The sequence below is a fragment of the Coccidioides immitis genome (assembly GCF_000149335.2).
Source record: "Coccidioides immitis RS genomic scaffold supercont3.6, whole genome shotgun sequence".
Classification (NCBI taxonomy): Eukaryota; Fungi; Ascomycota; class Eurotiomycetes; order Onygenales; family Onygenaceae; genus Coccidioides; species Coccidioides immitis.
In genome coordinates, this window is record NW_004504312.1 from 2,658,219 (window position 1) to 2,678,497 (window position 20,279).

The window sequence follows — 20,279 nt, forward strand, 5'->3', positions numbered from 1 at the left end:
CCAGGCCACGAGCTTCCCCTGGCCACAAGCTTCCCCAGGCCACAAGCTTCCCCAGGCCACAAGCTTCCCCAGACCACAAGCCTCCCCAGGCCACAAGCTTTCTTTAACCACAAGCTTCCCCAGGTCACAAGCTTCCCCCAGTCACAAGCTTCCCCAGGCCACAAGCTTCCCCAGGCCACTCATAGAAGATTATCAGTAAAGCCAGAGATGACTTTAAATATAAATTAGGCTTTATAAGCATTTGCTCTTGTAAGACTCAAAGAATGTAGTTATACAATTGAAGACCTGTGCACCCATGGAAGAATCCAGTGACTTCGCAGCCACAGGGCCCAATAAGCCATATGGTTAAGCGCCTGCACGGGCGTGGTGTCCTGGGGCGTCTGTAGTTCTTGGAGAGAACTTCTCCCTGGCGCCTGTGCAGGTTCTTGCGTGATGGCCTCGTGGTCCGGATATTCTTCGCGGGGGCTCTCTATTGTGATAATTTTGTCGGGGGTGGGCTCGCGTGCTTGACGAGCTCTTTTCCGTGGGTTGTTGTTCTCCGGGGATTTGTCCAGGGGTTTGGCTTTGGGGACCATTGGCCAGTAGGTGTTCCGGACCTGCTTGGCTTGCTCGATTCTTCCCATCTCTTTCTTTCTTGCTGGGCAGGAATTGCTCCATGCTGTGTGGGCGCCCTTGCAAACCGTGCATCGGGGAGTGAAGCTTGCCGCTCCCTTCTGTGGGCAGGTCTTGGTCTCGTGTAGCTCGGCGCAATAGCCGCATGCTTGGGCTGCGTCGCATTGAGTGCTGATGTGACCGTAATTATAGCAACGGAAGCATTGCTTGACTCTGCAGGCGCGGTCATATAGTTGACATGTGTGTATCTGTCCGTCCCACACCATCCCTGCATAGATGATGGCGTTGGCCATTTCTGGGTCTGTGAATTCCACCACGATTGAGGATGCGCGTTTGTTGGGAGATTCCCGGGTGAGCCATCCCACAAATGAAATGTCTGCCTTGGGGATGACTGTATAGTTGTCTGCAAGTATTTGCTGGATGGTTGCTTTCTGGTCCTTGACGTTGATGGTGCTTGTTGAGATGCCGTGGGCGATCACTCCATAGGTTGGCACGATGACTTCTGCGTGTTCTCCAAGACTGCTGACCCATTGTCTGTTCTCTTTGAGCTTCGCTGCCCCTGCTGTAGAGGAGGTAAAGACCTGTATGTCGCCGCTCTTAAGCTGGTGGGCGGCCACCACCGCCACCGACTTGGTGGCCGTGTGGTTTCGGATGGATGTCTCTACTTGCTGTCTTATCTTGACCGCGGAGAGCGCCCGGAAGCGTTGGGCGATTCCATGGTCTTTGAGTCTGACTGTTATCGCTCGGTCTTTGTATGCCGTGACAATGGGTTGGGTCTTGATGGTATGCGTGCTGCTGGGGACCGGCGGAGGTGGCATGGGGCCTTTGACGGCCACCTGTGCCCAGGTTGTGGCTGCTCTGCCTCCACTGAAGTTGGTTGTGTTAAGTGGAGCGGTGCCGAAACCAACGGAGTTTTTGATGATCGAGACATCTTTCTGGATGATCTGTGTACATTTCGCAGCATCTTGGGCGTGGTGGAGGATCTCGCTCAAGGCAGGCTGCTGGAGCACCTTGCCCGCGAGCGCAATAGTGGATTCGAGGTACTTCTGCACAATATTCCATGGTATTTGGTTCTGTCTGCCTTTGTCGACGGCCTGCAATTGATGGCATGCTTCTCGAAGGTACGTGGCGTGCTCGTTGATATGTTCCGGGCCATTGTTTACCTGTGGCCACTTCGGCGCCATTACCACGAATTGAACGCGTTTTCACGCGTCAATTGAGGTAATTGCCAAAGAGGATACAAGTATACTATAAAGATGATAAAATATTACGCGTTTTCAAAAATTTGTTCTGAGCTGGAGGTGGTGTTTTTTCTACCGCCCGACTTCGGTTTTCGGTCGTATTTTCGTTGTATGTAGACTTAGACCAGATGGTACACACCTTGGTGGTACAGACCAGAGAACCACCAAGACGCCAAGGTCGCCAAGATCTCTGTATGAGCGGAATCTAGGTCTGCTGATTCCTCCACCGCATGCAGGAGCTTGTGGCCGCATTCCAAACATCTCGGGTATGTTGTGACTTGAGAGGATTGGTATTGACGATTTGTTTGAGGGCTTGCATTAGCTGCGCATCAGCTTCTCGATCGTGGGAAGTCTCAGGGATAGGAGGCAGCCTAAGCTGCGGACCGCTATTTGGTGCTGCGTTCTTGCTGCACAGGAGCTTCGTTTGCTGAATTCACCGGTTTCACATTCTTGAATAGATCTATGACCTGCATTTTCTGCAGTTGATCTTCAATCGTATTCTTGATATAGTCATGCAGAACAAGAACCTCCAGTGCCTCATGAGCAGCTGCGCTGCAGGAAAACTCCCTCAGGATTGTAGCGGTAGAATTTCGTCCTTCAAGGGGTTCCAAATGCGGTGGATATCCATAGAATTGTTGCCCACAAGAAAGCCTACTAAGGCGTGGCTCCAGCGCCGAGTGGCGTATCAGCCTTTAACTGCAGTTAGTCTCTCAGATCGTCGGCAAGTGTTGTTCCTCCGTCCTATGCAACGTCAAATCCATGGAGATTTCATCAAGCAGTTGATGATGATGATGATGATGATGAATATTTTAACGCCTGGAGACACGTAACCGGCCGAACGGATCGGCTCGCCGCCACGCCCACAAAACCTCCCTAGGGGTATCAGGCGTGCCAGCGCAGCGGCTATTCCGCTCCCTGACATATCTAGTCGGCCGAAGCCCTCGCGCGGTCTAGGTACAGATTAAGCCCCCGTCCTGGAGGTTCTACCTATAGAAAACCACAGCATGCATCTGGTGTTGATAGTACCGTCGATTTCCTTCGATGTCGAGATGATGTCGAGATGATGTCGAGAGGATGTCGAGAGGATGTGTTGAGTGGAGCCAGTTGGTCATCACGTGACCTGAATTCCCTTTTGGGCTGGTGTCTCATCGAAGCAGTGGACGCACGACTCCGGGCGACAAGAGGGATCTTGCACAACGAAAGGCCCTTGTTTTGACCACTTTTGAGGAATATTATACAGAATAACTGAATCTGAAACTATACACCGAAGGAAATCTGCAATATTAGGCCTGGGGGTTTGCCCGAGGCGAATAGAGACGAGCTCCGCAGCAGGATCCAGGCCCGAAGAAACAAACTAGTAATGCCGCATTTGGCTGCCCTTTTTCCTCTATATGTGCTGGAGATCCTAAGAGGAGGTTCTTGTGAGCCTGGTATTATCACCCATTAATCAAAGGAGATGGGTTGGGTATAGGAAAGGGTGTTACTCCTTTGTGGGCTTCCACATCTTGTAGTAGCGACCTTTTTGCTCCATGAGAATTGCATGTGTCCCTTGCTCAACAACTTCGCCATTATGCATAACGATGATATGGTCTGCATCTTTTGCCAAGTGAAGCTGGTGCGTAACCATGACCACTGTTTTCCCGTTGGCGTGTGCTTCAAGATTCCCCCAGATTTTCGCTGCTGTGTCGTTGTCGAGATGACTGGTAGGCTCATCCAGACACAAAATTGGCGCATCTCGGACTAGTCCACGAGCGATTGCGATACGTTGCCGCTGCCCTCCTGACATTCCCTGGATTTTTGTGTCAAAACACCCTTTGCACCCCATTAAATAATCATGGATTTCTGCTGCTTTGCAGGCAGCCTCTATCTCATGATCATTCACGTCGTCCTTGGCAAATGCGATGTTCTCCCTAACACTGCCAGTAATAAATTTCGGATCCTGATGGACAACAGCGACACTATCTCGAAAGCTTCCCAGACAAATCTCCGAAATGTTGTGGCCTTGGACATAGATAGAGCCTGACTGTGGGTCGAAAAAACGTAGAAGAAGTTTCAAGATCGTTGACTTTCCACTTCCAGATGCCCCGACAATTGCAGTGGTTTGACCACCACGGAGACAGAATGAGATACCATTAAGAACCGGCTGTCCTCCATAGGAGAAAGTGACTTCTTTAAATTCGATGTCTCCATTGACGACAGTTAAAATGGGGGCGTCTTTTCGAGCAAGCACTGCCGGTTTCCGCTTTAGAACCTCAATAACTGGCTCTAACCTCACGGCAATCTGCTTTAATCCATCGGCCCCATCCGTTAAACACCCAAGGACGTTCGATAATTGAGTCCACAAGGTCCATATTATGACAAGATCCTTAGCCTGTTTGTCTTGCTGGCTAGCTGCCGCCATAGCCACTGCAATTAGGATAATGGCGTTCTGTATAATACGTGCACTGGAAAAAAGAAGCCTTTGTCGTAACCTGGATTCTAGACTGGCGTCTATTGCCTTGGAGACCCGGTCCAGGTCATGCAAGAACCTGTTGAAAGAGGCTACCATCGGCCAATTTGCGACGGATTCCCGTACAATCAGGCTTTCCTGCTGTTCATTTTCCAGTGCGTGTTTTTGCTGCGTTTCCCGCTGAGAGAGGAACCCATGGGAATACCATAAGTAGGCGGCAGCGGTTATCGAGTAGTATACTGCCAACCTGATACCGAAGTGAAGGTAGAGCGCATGGATAGGGAGTATCAGATCCAAAAACGCTGTCATTGGGAACGAAATGTTGGCCATCAGACACTCAAATCCACCAAGTCGTGACATTAGGTCCAATAGATCATTCGATTCGCACTCGTGGAAATCGCCCGAAAGGCCCATGATTTTCTTGTATGTCCTCACTTTTATCTCTTGGGACCAGGTTTTCTCCAGGGTCCACCAACAGTATTGCTGGATTCTCGGAGTCACAGCCAAATGCTCAAGTAGATAGGGGATGGCCACGGTCAGGATCTCCCCTGATGACGGTCCTGAGCGTTCTTAGTTACCTAGAAAAAAAATTCACAATGGTAGTGAGAAGCACATACTGTCAGATCGGCTAATCATATTCTGGATAGCCTGGCCAGTCTGAAACGGCATCATGACATTCAAGGCACGATCCACCAGTATGCACACCCCAATGCTGAGGAGGTGAAGCCATTAAGAGATGCCTTCTGGCCAGAAAATAGGTGCAAGGAGCTACAGATTGGAGTAAAAAATGGTTAGCAATTCCACCATGAAAATACCTAGCGGCGACCTACCTGAAAAGTGGTGATGTAGTGCCTCCATACTGCCTGGCCTTCCTGGGACCGAGATACTGTTGTGTCTTCTGGATCTCCTTCGCTTGTGGGGCCTGAGATTCCTTGGCTCGGGTCATCCTTTTTCCGCTGAGCATCAGCATCAACATCTCGACCTCCCCAGGTAGTCTACATTTGCATTAGCAAAGATACAGCATATAAGAATCTTCCAAGTCATACCACATGAAGTGTTAGAAAGGCGTATATTTTGATGATACCATGTGCATAGCCAAAGAGGATAGAAACCGGTATCCGATACGGCCCTTTTCTAGGAGATGTCGAAATACATCTTGGCTATAAAATGCTCGATTCATGCCTTTAACATTTCACTTAGGTACCTCACTTTATGAAACCCCAAAGCGTCTGTCGACACTATTGATAAATTTGATAAACAAGAGTTGTCTCGAAGAAGGTTGCCACTCAGGGTAAGTCTTTGCAAAAAAGAAAAGAAAAAAGGGAATGCAGTGGCACTGTTTCAGCAAAAATCAAGTTCATACATCAGTGTAAGATCTGTATGTATTTATTTAACTGGCCCTTTGCAAAAACTTCGGATGCGAATTTCAGGGGACACTTTCTTCATCCCCATCGAAGAAATGATATGATTTACCAATTTTCTAACGCCAGTTGGGCTGATTTGTCATCCCAGTTTAACTTTTGGCTGACTGCTTTGCTCAGCTGTGAGAAATTCTGAAGTTCCCCTGGACTCAGGTAGCAGCTAGGGCCCTATAATATGGTTAATTAACCAATAAAGAAATTTTGGTGGTCACAAAATTCTGATCTGGCATTTTCTAATTTCCTGTATACAGAAACAATGAATGTTTTTGGGTATGCAAGACTGGATGTTGAATGAACAAGGCCAATCTCAGAGTATGAGCCAGCTCGAAGAGTTCAAAATATAGAACTACTACGGAGTACTCCGTACATCATGGCATATAGCTACCGGAAGGTAGATGTCTACAGGAAACCCAACTCAGAAGGGGAATTTTCTTTCAACCAGAAATCAGGTCAACTTCATGCTAGCATTGTTATAACACCCCCTATCACTCTCCTTCAATGACATCATTTTCTTGCAGATCGCATCCTTATATTGGGAAACTTCCTACCTTGTTTCGGAATTTTTTGTCGCACAAAGATTTTCGAATCCAGTTTTGTGGATTGGACTAGACAGATCCGCATTGTAGCCACAAGGTAACACACACTGAAGAATGCATTTCTATTCCATTTCACTAACCTACTGTGAAGAGTAGTATTTCCTTTTTAAACGTAGGTTAAGGTACCCGGGTCTTTCAGAGCAGCAATGGCCACAGGTAATGCTGTGGGAATGACAATACCCTTGTGAGACAAACCTCTTGCTCAAACTAGCACCACCCACCGACTTGGTAGAAGTGTAACTATCTAACCTTGCTGCCGGTGTTTGGGCCACGACAGAAGATATACTCCCTGTAACTGGCTGCAGCTTGCACGGAGCGTTCCTTCAAAAAGGGGAAGCAACATCGGCACGTCAGCCACCGACCCGAAGGCTATAGATTTCAACCCTGACGTGGCCTTGGTATAGAGAACGGCTCCCTGGATACCAGCATCGGTTGGACCACGCCTGAAAACTGTGTGTGTAAAATAATGGAAGGTTCGAACATCATTTCAAGACCTTGCCTGCTGCCGCCTTTTTTCCAGGATCTCCATCCTCAATTTCTCTGCGGCGAGCTCCACGTTAATTATTCCGCTAACACCGCGTTTCCAGGCATCCTCTAAGCCCTCGATCTCGCCCCTCGCGGTCTCCTGTCTCATCTTCCTCTCCCTATTCACCTCATCCGTAGCCTGCTTCGTCTCCTGTATTTCCTTCTCGACCTGTCGTAGAATCTCCTCTAGCTGCGCATTACCAATCAACCACGCATTTTTTCCATGGGCCTCCAGCAGAGAGAGATTCTCTTGTCTTGCAGTTAGATGTGAGCTAGCAGTGTACGCTTTTCGTAGAGTCTCGCGCCAATCGCTCAGGATGGTTGCTTGGTCCTTCCCTTCGGTCGAGGGGGCTTCTGGGGCTTCGTATCTGGACAGGTCTACTCCGCCAGTTATGGGGCGGCTGTTGGCCTTGCGCTCAAGCTCGCTCTGGATGAGGGCTGAGAACTTTGGTTCTGGGAGCGTTGGAATCGAAGGGTGGAGGGTGGTTCGGTGCCCGGCTGGTAATTCGGCAGCGATAAGCTTGTCTATTTCGGTGCGGACTTCTGGAGCAATTTCACCGTCGATGTCTTAAGAGGATGAGGTTTATTAGCATAGATATCCACCGGGATAGCAGAAAAAGGTGGGTGAGTGAGTGAGTGGATGGAAGGATCCTACACGGCAGGGAATCATGGAACTCGTTGATTAGCGACATGTCTAGCTTTGCAGACTATTGGACACTAGGTGTCAGGCGCACAATCGACATGAATATATGTATCTCGTGAACAGCGACACCAGACATCGGATGGAGCTGCTGCTGCATGTCATCCGGACGGCGAACGGGCAAAGCTCGACGCGCTTATCTAATGAGCACTGCTGCCCTAGCCGCATCGGGACTAGCGCACTACACGGCACGCCGCATCGTCCCCTGACCGGCACCGGCCAATTAGCAGCGGCTGTTTTTATTCAAACTTCCCGAAGTTGGCGGCAGCACATTCTCCGCCAGCGGGGGAGCTTGCTGCTAGCGCAAAGTCAAAGCCTGCGCGCGATGTCATGACTCTGGGGGTCTGGGGATTTAGCCTCCTCTCCGGCTGGCGATCCCCACAACTACCCCTGTGCATCTTCACATGGCGATGGTTGTGATGGATATGCCCCTTTTCTCTAGCCGAATGGGCCGACTACAAAATCTTGTGGGTGGCCCGTATTGATCCTGTATCTGGACTGCCAGATTAAGGGTCTCGAGTTCTCGGCGGTCTTCTCCGGATGCCTGCCTACCGATCGTGACGGAGTTACACGATGGCCCGCCTCGGCATAATTACATGCCTTGTCAGCTTTTTTCTTGGAACCTTTTTTGTGATCCAACTCCTCTCCAACCCCGGTGTCTCGCAGCAGCGAAGATGGCTCAGGTTCCCCTCGAGCCAAAGGGCTGGCAGGGCACGGTATGGTGACATCGATGACGATGTGTATCTACTCGGCGTGGGAAAGGCCGACATTACTGGGTACGTCGATCGCTGCAAACAGCCAGGAAATTAACGCTGTTTTGTTCCCCCAGTATGCTTATTGCAGAGACGCAGGCCTGTCGCCGAGATCATCTTCATGGGCTATGCGAATTCGGAGCAAGTCGGCTCCGGACTTCGCCAGAGGCTCTATTCCCGCGCTTTCATCGTTGGAAGCCGCGAGAATCCAGAAAATAGATTTGTGTATATCGTCTTGGATACCGTCGCTGGTGATACAGCCATCAGGGACGGAATCCTGAAGGGCCTTGCCGAGCTTGGCGGCGAGTACGTCCACTATGGTCAGCACAACCTGGCCCTGACTGGAACACACTCGCATGCAGGCCCTGGAGCGTGGTTGAACTCATTGATCCCGCAGATAAGCACTAACGGGTTCAACAAAGAGAGCTATCAAGCCATCGTTGATGGCACGATCCTCTCAATCAAAAGAGCACATGAATCCTTGGCCCCTGGGCGACTGAGCTTCGCGTCGGGCCAGCTTGACAATACCAGTATCAACAGAAGTCCGTTCGCATATCTCGCAAATCCAGAGGAGGAGCGGGCTCGATATAATGGAGACACCGAAAAGCAATTCTCGCTCCTAAGATTTGACCGTGAAGAAGACGACAAGACAATTGGCGTGCTCACGTTCTATTCGGTGCACGGGACCTCGCTGTACCGAAACAATACTCTTGTATCAGGTGATAACAAGGGAGTCGCTTCCTATCTCTTCGAACGCGGCGTGCGACATGATCACAGGTTTGCGGAAGACTTCGTTGCTGGATTTTCTCAATCATCCGTTGGAGATGTCTCGCCAAACATCGAGGGCGCATTTTGCGAGGACACTGGGCTTCCCTGCAAATTCGTATGTATTCCCAAGAAAAAACAGTTCTGCCCCCATCTCAGCATACTAATCCGTCTTTATAGGAGGACAGTACATGCAATGGAAAAGCGGTTCTATGCCACGGACGTGGGCCCTTCTTCCGTGAGAAGGACGAGGGTTCAAAGAGCTGCTTCGAAATTGGTCGGCGCCAGTTTTTCGCTGCCCTGAATCTTTATGGTAAGATGGATCGGCAGACCGTCCGGGGATCGTCTGCGGTCTCTTCGTTCCACACATTCCAAGACTTTTCCAAATACAAGTTCATCTCACCATTCAACAAGAGCAGAGAATTGACCTCTTGCTCTGCTGCCCTTGGTTTTGCTTTTGCTGGTGGAACTACCGACGGGCCGGGGTACTTTGATTTCACCCAAAATGGCACAGACTCTCCAAGCACGAGAAATCCGCTCTGGAACTTTGCCAGAGACCTTCTCCATCCGCCAACTAAACAGCAGAAGGAGTGCCACAGCCCGAAGAAAATTCTCCTGGACGTGGGCGAGCTTCACTTCCCTTACCAATGGACGCCAAATATTGTGGACATCCAGCTTCTTCGCGTTGGTCAGGTGGTCATCATCGTATCTTCCGGGGAAGTCTCGACGATGGCTGGTCGTCGCTGGAGGGAAGCTGTGGCGAAAACCGCCAAACATGCTCTCGATATCTCAGAACCCATCGTTCTCTTGGGCGGCCCAGCAAACACTTATGTCCATTATATCACCACTGAAGAGGAATACGGCATCCAACGCTACGAGGGTGCCTCGACTCTCCACGGCCCACATACGCTTGCGGCTCATGTAAATCTAACCCTCACTTATCTCCCCAATCTTGCAGAAGACGCGACCTCTTTGCCACCTGTTCCACCAGGCCCGAGCCCGGAGGTCAACACCAATCGATCGATGTCTTTTATCCTTCCCGTCGTCCTGGATACACCACCGATCCAGAAGAACTTCGGAGACGTGCTTTCGGGCCCATCTTCAGACCAGGTGTTCCGGCCCGGTGATATCGTTAAAACTAAGTTCGTGGCTGCCAATCCACGGAATAACTTCCGACTTGAAGGCACTTTTGCCGCAGTTGAACGGCAGACCGGCCGGAACACATGGGAGGTTGTCCGTGACGATTCGGACTGGAATTTGGTGTACCACTGGGGACGCAAGAGCCCTGGACTCAGCTCCAGTGCGGTTACCATCGAATGGGAAATTGAGAACGACTATTACTCTATCGGTTCTCCGAGGGTCCAGAGCGGCACGTACCGCATGATATACTATGGAGATGCGAAAGGTTGGGATGGAAAGATTCGTGGATTCAAGGGAACTGGTCCCAGCTTCAAAGTTTCTGCTTAAAAGACTTTCTTTTTTTGCATATACGGGGTAATTTTTGAGGACACGCGCGTTAGTAAATTTCACTTCGACAGTATATATGATTGGGAGACTTGGGTGCACACATACCCTGGTAAAGTTGGATTATCTATATATACCATAGTTTTTAATTTCTTTTGCTATTGTTTAGGTATCGCGTCCGCTTGACCTAGCAACTGAGGCACAATAAGACCACATAGATGTACGGAGTACGGAATAACAACATCCACTGCTCCGTACGGAGTGCCTTCATGTATATAGTACGCATACGGCAGCCGATAAGAGGCTATTCTGCTTTTGGCTAGTGCATTTTGTTTCAATTTTAGGTTCGCGCTAAATGCCGCCGGCCAATGAAATCGACTTTTCACCAACGACTGCCATCACTTTGCGACGACTTCAACTCTGCGACCTCGAAGGGATGACCTACGCGCCAGGCCAAGATGAACTGCTACCCATCGCATGCTGTGAAACACCTTCTATTGAAACATTCGAGGAGCATGCTGGATTAGACGCGCAGTTGGAATGTATCAAAATAACCTGAAACCATCAGGTATCCCCCCCCCGATGGTCAAAGGGCCCCGTTTTGCAGCTTTTATTCCATTTTTTGTTTTTTTTTTTTTCCTTTGAAGAATCTGTCTTTTATTCTTCATGTTTTCTCTTCTTATTTGTTTTTTTTTCTTCTGCAGATCATGATAGATCTATTATGATTGTTGTATTTGATCTCAGAAGCCTTTCTTCGTTCTTCATCACAGCTCACGGCCCTGTTGGCATTTTCGTTTCTCTTCAGGATGCGCGTAAAAGATTTGGTCACAGTTCTATTGGCGTTAATATCGTCATCTTCTTGCAGCCCAACACGTCGTCTCCCTTGGAATCCTCGGCTGCATGGTGTCGCGGGCTTTAGAAATTGCACGACCTCCACCCCAACCCAAGTATCTGTCATTAATTCAGTTGTGGTGACTCTAACAATCCCTCCTCCTTCGGTTCCCTCAACCACTCGTGGCAGTGATGCGAAGGCTACCGTCTGCTTGGAGTTTGTGGATTCTGGTGGAAGCGGAGCTCCGAGAGTGGTTCTTTGCTCCCCAACAACGCAATCGACGGCTTTTCTAACGACGTCTGGAATCCGTGGATCTGGCGGCGTTGGAGCGACGGGTTATCCAGCAATCATCTCGATCAGCGATGGGACGGCTTCTCCCGAAGTGGAATCAACCCACAGACCGATGCTTTCATCGATCGCTGGAAAGAATGGCACTCGTCCGTCAATTACGGGAACTGGTGCATTTTCCACCACCTTCGTCCGCACGACTGTCACAAAACGGCCATGTCTTAGCTCATCGACTTCAAGCCCTGCTCCTCCACCCAACGTACCTATAACAATCAGCTTCCCCGGGTCCGACCCTCCCGAGAGTGCAGACAGTACAACGATGCACCTTTCCAATGTCACATTGTTCACCATGTCGGGAACTCCATCTCCTTCGCCTACCACAAGTACAACTTCCTCCTTATCTTCTCCCTCGACCCCTTCGATACCCCCAAATCCCCCCAGTGCCTCACCTAAATCGGACATCCCACTGGGTTCTGCACCCACATCCGCCCCACCACCCCCACAGATTAGTATAATACCCGTCACCACGACACAAAGCCAGCCAGAGTCTGGGCCAATCACACTTATACCCATCGACCCATGAATTGCGTATTGTTTCTATCTCTAATTTCTTCCAGTTTGAAATGCGACTATTTTATACCCCATGTATACAGATTTTTTTTTTTCCTGAACACAATATTAAAAAGGCCTAAGAATATTCTCCTTTGGAGCCTTCCTACAATTCTCTAAAAGTTCGACTCTATGTTCACACCTTTCAACATCTGTCACATTAAATGTCAATTTAATATGGCAATCACGCTGATGCTGGCGTCATACTGATGATTGTTAACAATGTCTTGATATGATCTTTACTTGTTTTTTAGTATATCAATGGTGTCCACTGGATTTTGACAAAGATAGCTTGAAAAAATATTGCACTCCCTAAAATGATGATATCCACAGAGATCCATCTATTTCTCTTCATCATCAATCCCCTAGTGTGCTATTATTTATTTGATGACTAGTATGAGAATGCATTACTCATAATCTTGTACAGTTATTTCTCTCTCTTCTATGTCTCATTTTTGCTTGTATCTGCTCAATAGTCAGCATCCTTCCTGCTTGGCCGGTTGGTGTGAATGGTGCTATCAGCTCCTTTTGGCACTCAAGTACCCTTCTCCTTTTTCCTATTCACGGGCCATTCAATTCTTGAATGAATATTTTCAGCTCACTTCCGTGGATACCCATGAGTACAATGTATTCACTAAGAACACATTCTAGAGTCAACATACGCATAGTGGTGATTCTACTTGCTACCAAAACAAAACAAACAGTTTTTACCGCTATTCAAAGCCTTGTGTTATCACAGTCCTAGCCCCTACCTTTCATTGCAAAATTTGCTTTCGCGTTCCCTGTGATACCAATTTCATTACTCATTTTCTTCTTTCAGGCTGGTTTTTATGACATTCTTTTCCCAGTCCAGGCTGTGGTCATTCTGTCTTCTTCATTAAAAAATTGCCTGATCGCATTTATACATCCTCTCTTGCAACTCCTTTGTAGTTTCATTTGCAGTCAACCCCTAATTGTTCTTGTTATTCCACAGGATCCAGTTCTGAGGGCTTGTTATCGCTACTCGCACCAAGGCTGTTTGCTGAGATTTTCAAAATGGTCTGTTTTCACAACTCCTCGCAAACAGATGATATTCCATGCAAGCTAACTAATCTCCCCTTTTTCTTGACAAACTCACAGACGAACTTCTTCCACCAGATATACCTGAGCCATGCAAACCGCGTTGTTACTGATTATATCACCAGAGGAAGACGCCACAAGATTTCTCGGGCGCAGATTGAAATGCAAATTCTGAAAGAAATCGAGAAATCTTCTCTTCCGTCAGCATATCGCGTTTCGTGGTACGCATTGGTAAGGCTACCTTTTCCTTCAATCTCCTTGAAAAGCTGAGTTGTGCATGTGTTATATGGCTCCACTAATATTTATAGGTATTGCAATCGGACACGTTTGATATTTACTGGCTGGGGCAGCGCGACCAGCACCATCTCAGCAAAGAGTCGATTGCGCGGTTGAAGCCGGATGAATCTCTTATTGAAGAATGCGTTTTCGAAAGCCCCGAAAGCTCTCCTGCCTGCTCGGATCGAGAGATGTCTAACAGCCCACAGGCGGAGACTACAGCTGAAGGAGTTAGTTCAATTTCCAGCTCAAGCTCTAACGATGATGACGGAACAATCGACAACCAGCCCTCCTCGGCATCCGATACACCACCGATAGCGCAGCCTGAATCTGAGGAACGAGCCGAAGCCTACAAAGCCACTCCGGCAGAAACACTAATTCCTAGCATTGAGGGTGGGCCTGTCCATCCCCATGTATCAGGAAAAACCATTTCAGAAATAGGTGTCATTCCTGGGACATCCAGGAAGACCACTCCGAGACCAGCGCAGCCCGCACGCAAGGCACGTAAAACAACAGCTACTGCAAGCACCCCCAAGAACCAAAAGGCCACTAGGATGAAAGCTCCGTCGAAGAAGAAACCTAAAGTGGCGCTTAAAAAGCCTAGAGTTACTCTAGGCACTACTACCGAAGAGTCTGAGAAAGACCGAGAGCCGATGAATGCAGAACCCAATGGCGTCGACCCAGAGCTCCAAATGGGGAGTCGAGCCACCTCTGCGGGCGACCGAGACCAGACAAAAACACAGGAGCGGGTTAAGAAAGCCTGGGAAACACGGCGACGTAAAGCAGCTGAAAAAGCAGCCGAAAAAGCAGCCGCAAAGGCAGTGGCTTTGGCCCAGGAGGAGGGGACAGCTACATGCCACAACACTGTCGTGCAGCCTGCCGCATCCCCAGCTGCAAAAGCCGGCAAAGGGCGAGGCAGAAAGAAGAAAGCAGTGCGTTTCAACCTCCCCGAAACCAATCTTGACGGCGAAGAAAATATTGACCAACTCTCGAAGGACCCTTAGTACTGACCCGGCATACAGCAGAGGTGAACACTTTTAAGAATCACTCTGTTACTTTCGACATGATTGTCTCGATTTCTATCTTCAGTTCTTCCAGGTCCTACTGCTCTTCTTCGTCTTTTCTTGTTTGTCATTAAACATGAGTCGCTAGTGAGGGGGCCTTTTGGCATGATGGATATGAAGACCCGAACCTTCATATTTGCATGACACCCCATGTCTAGTTATTTGTCTTGTGCTTTCTCTAGACTGCGTGCATAGAGTCGTATGGTTTTGTCCAGCTCGAGTTCGACATAATTGTCCTTGAAGGAAAACCCAGTGTTTGAAATTGAAAATTTTCCTGCCTGACTCAGACCCTTTTTCTAGTATATTCTAATGATGGTCTCCGTATGACACCGTTTTCAATCTCAATGCTTTGTGATTTTGTACTACTTCCCTGCTGCCTGGCAGTTTGCGTAGAATATTTATACAAATTTCTCAACACATTAGATGCCAAACCATATGCCAGCCCTTCCGTTCCATATCTATAAGTACAGGTATAAAGCGATATCTTTTAAGTATCCGTGGGTTCCCAATGCATGACAGTCCTAGCAGCGGCGAAGAGGAGAGACCTGACGGATAAGAAAATCCAAAAAGAAAGCAGGGAAAAAAAGGTTCAATAGGAACCGGGGAGGATAATGCTACCATGCATTGTATCCAAACGTTTTGTCTAGCCCTTCTATGCATTGCTGAGATAGGAGTTGATCAAAGATGTCTCTTCTCACGTATCTCCTCGTATGTCTGGACTTGATCGCCCACTTGGAATTCGGTCCAGTTCTCAAATGCCATACCGCACTCTGTGCCCTTCCGCATTTCGGTCACATCCTTCTTTACATTTTTAAGAGACGAGATAGTTCCTATGGTCACGTAAGGATAGGTTCAAAGCACATGGCTTACCGCCCTGGAGAGGAGTTGGTACTGACCATCATAAACAACATCCTTATTTTTGCCCCGGAATACTCGGATCTTGTGTGCACGTGTAATCACACCATTTTTTACCTTGCATCCCGCGATCGAGGTTTTTAGTCGTCCCTTAAGCGTAATCTCAAAAATCTGGCCAATTTCTGCTTCTCCAGATACACGCTGTACTAGGTTGGGAGGTAAATGTTCGCTCAGTTTCGCCTTAACGTCATCAATCAACTCGTATATGACTCTATGATCCAGAATCTTGACGCCTTTGGATTCTGCAAGCCGAGATTGTTGTGGATCAACGACTTGATTGAATGATATAATGTGTGCGTTTGCAGCAGCGGCATGCTCAATATCAAACTCTGATACTTGGCCAACGGTAGAACGCAGGACATTGGCGTAGACCTCGTTATTTCCAATGGCGGAGACAGAATTGACTATAGCTTCAGCAGAACCCGAGACATCAGATTTAATGATGAAAGGGATACCCTTTGAACCAGATGTCGCACTATCATCTGAGACCCCCGCAAGTTCGTCACTCGATTCTTCTTGCGATGCCCCCGCTGCTCGTTGACGGCGTTCGCGGCGGGCTTCGTTGATGGCTTCCATATCGCCACTCAGCTGTTTATTTTCTTCCTTCTCAAGTCTTAGCTGGACAACATCCTTTGCTATTTGCTCACTTGTAGCTTGAAGAACTTCATTCCCAGCCAGTGGTTGTTCTCTCCAGCCATCTACCTCGACGGGGGTTCCTGGCGGGGCATCCTTGACTTCTACACCAGCTTCATTCTTTAAGGTACGGATTCGAGCCCATGCAGTTCCAGCAACAATGACATCGCCAGGTCTGAGAGTGCCTCGCCGGACTAGTACCGTGGCCACCCTTCCTCCCGGCTTGGTAGTTGCCTCGATAACCCAACCTTCAACATTGTTTTCATGGTCAGCTCGAAGATCAAGCATTTCGGACAGCGTTACTGCTGCTTCTTCCAATTCCAGCATGCCTTGTCCTGTTTTGCCACTAACACACACGGCTTGTACATCTCCACCATAGTCTTCAACGCTCACATTGTGTCGAGCAAGGTCTTGTTTCACTCTTTCGATATTGACATTGTCCTTGTCAACTTTATTTATTGCCACGATCATTGGGACATTTGCTTGTTTAGCATGCTTGATAGCTTCGATGGTTTGAGGCTTGACGCTATCGTCTGCGGCGACAACAAGGATAACGATATCGGTAACATCTGCACCACGTTTTCGCATTTCAAGGAAGGCTGCGTGACCTGGGGTGTCTAAGAAAGTGATCTGCTTGCCTGAAGGCATCATCACAGAGAATGCGCCGATATGCTGGGTAATTCCTCCATGCTCTGACGCTGCAACAGAAGATTTTCGCAGCCAGTCCAAAATTGTAGTCTTGCCATGATCAACGTGTCCCATGATCGTAACAACGGGAGGTCGTGACGGCCAATGCGACGTGTCCTCTGGAATGGGCTGAGCCACCAAATCATTGTCATTAGTCTCAAATATAGGTTCATAGTTGTATTCAGCAGCAATAAGACCGGCTGTTTCGGCATCAAGGACGTGATCGAAAGTCGCTTCCTCAAAACCAAGCTCTTGCAACGATTCCAAGAACGTCGAAGGTCGCACTGACAATGCATTGGCAAGGTTGGCAACGCTTATGAATTCTGGGAGATATATAGGGGTAGGAGTGTTGTTATCCTTTTGTGCGCGCCGCTGTGCTTCCTTCTCTTTCTTACGCTCCTTCCGCCGACGGCGGGCCCGTCCTGCACCACCGTCATCCTCAACATCAAACTCTTCATCCAAATCATAACCAAACCGGCGAGAAGTAGCAAAAAACTCTTGTTCCTTAGCCTCAAGCTCTTTTGTTGACTTCCATCTGTCCTTCTTTTTCTGCTGCCTAGGAGCGCGCGAGGCTCCTTCGGCAGCACCAATTTGTACGGCACTCGGTATATCGGTTTCAACCCCTGATATCTGGCGTTTTTCTGCAGAGGAACTCAAATCTTGATTGTGTGGCGACGAGATGGCTACGTCTTGCTGCTTAGAGGGCGGAGGCGCTTCACGACGTGGCACCTGTGGTCCCGTCTCCCCAGGGGTGGGCATATCCGAAGGTTCGGGGAGAATCTTTCGAAACCTAGTAAATCCCCATGTATCACTTCCGTTGTCCCGAAATCTCGCTTCACGTTCAGCAACAGAGCTCGATTTCGATGCGGTTCGCTCAGACGATCCCGTTGCAGGGCCCTTATGGACGCCAATAGAGTCTCCTGTGCCCCGCTGAGGCATAAACGATACGAATCCCGTATTAGAGCCAGGTCTGTTATAAGCACGGCCGGAATCAGTCGCAGGCTTGGATTCTTCTGGAGGTCTCCTTTCGCGCCCAAAACCGTCCGTTCGCGGTGGGCTATCCGTAGTTGCCAAAGGTGAATCACGTTCACGTTTAGAGCCTCCCCATATAATTCTAAAACGGTTGGCATTGGGCGTTGTTTGGGTAGATTGCTTGACATGTGCTTGGTTCGTCTGTTTACCCCAGTTCTCGGCAGGTTTGGGAGGAATCCGCGCAGTTTCCAGCTTGCGCTGAGCAAGAACTCGCTCTCTTTGATTCATCTCATCAACCGTGAGCTGGCTTCCAGACCGAAAGGTAGGTTTCCCCCATCCACCCCCGAAGCCAAATTTGGGACTCGTGGGTTTCGGTGACACTGCGCTCGCCGGCGTTGCACCAGCGGCTGCGGGACTGGTCACGCCATTATTGTCTCCATTTAAAAGAGCGACAGCGGAGCTAAACTGTCTAGTTTGTGGTCGGAAGTACAGACTGCTTGGGATCCACGCAGCTGAGCGGGCATGGGATCGAAGACGGCAACAATTGCATGGTAGCGCCTAGTACAATTGAGCTTAGCGAGTCGCACACACCAGCGGACATGGAACTGAAGCACATACCTTCAAAGCAGACCTCCGCATACTGACAGAGTCGGACAAGCCCTACATTGGATCTGAGCTGCTCGAAAACCAGAAGCCTTTACTCGATTAGGAAGGAGTCGCGCCTTGAAAATTATTTCGGACCGATAATTTCGCCGGGAATCACGTAATCGGCTCAGGTGGGGCAATGTGCAGTGGCTCCGACCAATCAGATTTAGCTTCCCCATATTCTCTCGGCGCTCAGCGCGAGCGAATGTCTCTCGTTCTCCGCACCGGGCGGAATTCCATCTCGGCCGGGGGTAGAAGACTTTTTTCCACTCTGATTCATCTGTATCGAGCCTTTCTGCAAGCTCGTCGCAAGGTCCATGCGCTGAATTGACTGTCAATTTTACAGTTCATCTAGAACAAAACAAATAATTCTCAATTACGAAGAGGGGCTGAATTCCCAGCGCAATGGAGGCCGAGATCAAAGGGCACGAGGATCAGGGAGCGTTGCGGACAGTCAAAGATCTGTCCGCGGGAGCTGCAGGAGGTATCGCGCAGGTGCTGCTTGGCCAGCCTTTCGGTTCGTGTTGATCATTTAATTCCAATGGACGGGAACAACGGTCTGATGTTGACATCGGACAGATATCGTCAAAGTCAGATTGCAGACCACAACGCAATACTCAAGCGCACTGGATTGTGCCACCAAGATTCTATCCAAGGAAGGCCCACTGGCCTTTTATAAAGGAACTTTAACTCCATTGATTGGTATTGGTGCTTGTGTACGTCGAGCGTCGACCAATGTGCCGCTGCTCGGTTGAGCTTGACCTAATCTCGACCTTCTTCTCTCCTAGGTTAGTGTCCAATTCGGAGCATTCCACGAAGCGCGCCGCCGCATTGAAGACTTCAACGCAAAACGAGGGCATCCCACAGCGCCTTCATACCCGCAATACTACCTCGCCGGAGCCTTCGCCGGTGTCACCAATTCCGTGATATCCGGTCCCATCGAACATGTCCGTATCCGCCTTCAAACCCAACCTCACGGTGCAGACCGTCTTTACAGCGGTCCCTTGGATTGCATTAAAAAACTCTCCGCCCATGAGGGTGTTCTTCGTGGTTTGTACAGAGGCCAGGCGGTCACGGTCTACAGAGAAGCACAAGCTTACGGCGTGTGGTTCCTTGCATTTGAATATATGATGAACTGGGAAGCCAAGCGTAACCAGGTCAAACGTGATGAAATCTCGAGTGTCAAGGTTGCGGGATACGGCGGTATAGCTGGTGAAGCCCTGTGGCTCTCCAGCTACCCGTTCGATGTTGTGAAGAGTAAAATGCAGAGCGATGGATTTGGGGCCCAACAAAAGTACAAGGGCATGATTGACTGCTTCAAGAAGACATATGTTGCAGAAGGGCTGGGAGGATTCTGGAAAGGAATCGGCCCGACATTGCTCAGGGCAATGCCTGTGTCTGCTGGTACTTTTGCTGTGTAAGTTTGAGCTAACTTTTGCTTCCACCTGACCGACCTGATGAGAGCTAACATATGGATATAGTGTCGAATTGACCATGAGAGCCCTTGGCTAAACTCATTGGCTGTTTTACTAGCAAGAAAAAAAGTTCTGGGTGTTTTTTGCTGGTTATAAAATACTTCGCTCTGCGTTTTCCGTCCTTTCCTTTAGAGCACGACATGGGTTGGTATGATACCTTGCGGATTAAATGGTTTCTCAACATCTCTATTTCGCCTAGAGGCTCATGTATATATAATAATAGATCTTCAACATTTAGGTCTGGTATAGATCCTAGTCTGCATGCTCGAAACTCTGGCTTAGCCGGCCAATCCTGAAAT

The 20,279-nt window shown here is 49.0% G+C and overlaps 8 protein-coding genes across 8 annotated transcripts; 4 read left to right on the forward strand and 4 right to left on the reverse strand.

The window, feature by feature from the left end:
- Positions 1–269: 269 nt before the first annotated feature.
- Positions 270–1,796, reverse strand: CIMG_03976 (uncharacterized protein; the record flags this gene model as incomplete). Its single annotated transcript, XM_001244534.1, has 1 exon — positions 270–1,796. One exon carries the CDS (start codon positions 1,794–1,796, stop codon positions 270–272), a length of 1,527 nt encoding a protein of 508 aa, XP_001244535.1.
- An 864-nt stretch (positions 1,797–2,660) lies between these two features.
- Positions 2,661–5,482, reverse strand: CIMG_03978 (uncharacterized protein; the record flags this gene model as incomplete). Its single annotated transcript, XM_012358209.1, has 4 exons — positions 2,661–4,862; positions 4,920–4,959; positions 5,133–5,297; positions 5,387–5,482. The coding sequence occupies 4 exons, from the start codon at positions 5,480–5,482 to the stop codon at positions 3,334–3,336; spliced, it is 1,830 nt and encodes a 609-aa protein (XP_012213632.1). The 3' UTR covers positions 2,661–3,333.
- An 867-nt stretch (positions 5,483–6,349) lies between these two features.
- On the reverse strand, positions 6,350–7,624 carry CIMG_03980 (BCAS2 domain-containing protein). Its single transcript, XM_001244538.2, has 2 exons — positions 7,500–7,624; positions 6,350–7,411 (listed from the first exon to the last, which is right to left on the reverse strand). Exons 1-2 carry the CDS (start codon positions 7,534–7,536, stop codon positions 6,807–6,809), a joined length of 642 nt encoding a protein of 213 aa, XP_001244539.1. The 5' UTR covers positions 7,537–7,624; the 3' UTR covers positions 6,350–6,806.
- Positions 7,625–7,931: 307 nt separating this feature from the next.
- Positions 7,932–10,752, forward strand: CIMG_03981 (neutral/alkaline nonlysosomal ceramidase). Its single transcript, XM_001244539.2, has 3 exons — positions 7,932–8,320; positions 8,396–9,179; positions 9,242–10,752. Exons 1-3 carry the CDS (start codon positions 8,118–8,120, stop codon positions 10,526–10,528), a joined length of 2,274 nt encoding a protein of 757 aa, XP_001244540.1. The 5' UTR covers positions 7,932–8,117; the 3' UTR covers positions 10,529–10,752.
- Positions 10,753–11,331: 579 nt separating this feature from the next.
- Positions 11,332–12,228, forward strand: CIMG_03982 (uncharacterized protein; the record flags this gene model as incomplete). Its single annotated transcript, XM_001244540.1, has 1 exon — positions 11,332–12,228. One exon carries the CDS (start codon positions 11,332–11,334, stop codon positions 12,226–12,228), a length of 897 nt encoding a protein of 298 aa, XP_001244541.1.
- A 1,061-nt stretch (positions 12,229–13,289) lies between these two features.
- On the forward strand, positions 13,290–14,593 carry CIMG_03983 (uncharacterized protein; the record flags this gene model as incomplete). Its single annotated transcript, XM_001244541.2, has 2 exons — positions 13,290–13,544; positions 13,622–14,593. The coding sequence occupies 2 exons, from the start codon at positions 13,290–13,292 to the stop codon at positions 14,591–14,593; spliced, it is 1,227 nt and encodes a 408-aa protein (XP_001244542.2).
- A 658-nt stretch (positions 14,594–15,251) lies between these two features.
- CIMG_03984 (translation initiation factor IF-2) lies at positions 15,252–18,549 on the reverse strand. Its single transcript, XM_001244542.2, has 3 exons — positions 18,479–18,549; positions 15,550–18,418; positions 15,252–15,483 (listed from the first exon to the last, which is right to left on the reverse strand). Exons 1-3 carry the CDS (start codon positions 18,497–18,499, stop codon positions 15,332–15,334), a joined length of 3,042 nt encoding a protein of 1,013 aa, XP_001244543.2. The 5' UTR covers positions 18,500–18,549; the 3' UTR covers positions 15,252–15,331.
- A 180-nt stretch (positions 18,550–18,729) lies between these two features.
- Positions 18,730–20,249, forward strand: CIMG_03985 (mitochondrial carrier protein). Its single transcript, XM_001244543.2, has 4 exons — positions 18,730–19,022; positions 19,085–19,221; positions 19,294–19,922; positions 19,987–20,249. Exons 1-4 carry the CDS (start codon positions 18,911–18,913, stop codon positions 20,015–20,017), a joined length of 909 nt encoding a protein of 302 aa, XP_001244544.1. The 5' UTR covers positions 18,730–18,910; the 3' UTR covers positions 20,018–20,249.
- Positions 20,250–20,279: the final 30 nt, after the last annotated feature.

Excerpts from the sequence above, each read along its gene's own strand:
- CIMG_03981 (XM_001244539.2), top strand. The coding sequence starts at position 8,118 with ATGGCCCGCCTCGGCATAATTACATGCCTTGTCAGCTTTTTTCTTGGA. Across the intron at positions 8,321-8,395 it reads GGAAAGGCCGACATTACTGG|GCCTGTCGCCGAGATCATCT; the intron begins GTACGTCGATCG and ends GCAGAGACGCAG. Across the intron at positions 9,180-9,241 it reads CTGGGCTTCCCTGCAAATTC|GAGGACAGTACATGCAATGG; the intron begins GTATGTATTCCC and ends CCGTCTTTATAG.
- CIMG_03985 (XM_001244543.2), top strand. The coding sequence starts at position 18,911 with ATGGAGGCCGAGATCAAAGGGCACGAGGATCAGGGAGCGTTGCGGACA. Across the intron at positions 19,023-19,084 it reads GCTGCTTGGCCAGCCTTTCG|ATATCGTCAAAGTCAGATTG; the intron begins GTTCGTGTTGAT and ends GACATCGGACAG. Across the intron at positions 19,923-19,986 it reads TCTGCTGGTACTTTTGCTGT|TGTCGAATTGACCATGAGAG; the intron begins GTAAGTTTGAGC and ends ATATGGATATAG.
- CIMG_03984 (XM_001244542.2), bottom strand. The coding sequence starts at position 18,499 with ATGCGGAGGTCTGCTTTGAAG. Across the intron at positions 18,419-18,478 it reads TGCGGAGGTCTGCTTTGAAG|GCGCTACCATGCAATTGTTG; the intron begins GTATGTGCTTCA and ends CAATTGTACTAG. Across the intron at positions 15,484-15,549 it reads TAAGGATGTTGTTTATGATG|GAACTATCTCGTCTCTTAAA; the intron begins GTCAGTACCAAC and ends ACGTGACCATAG.
- CIMG_03980 (XM_001244538.2), bottom strand. The coding sequence starts at position 7,536 with ATGTCGCTAATCAACGAGTTCCATGATTCCCTGCCGT. Across the intron at positions 7,412-7,499 it reads GTTCCATGATTCCCTGCCGT|ACATCGACGGTGAAATTGCT; the intron begins GTAGGATCCTTC and ends CATCCTCTTAAG.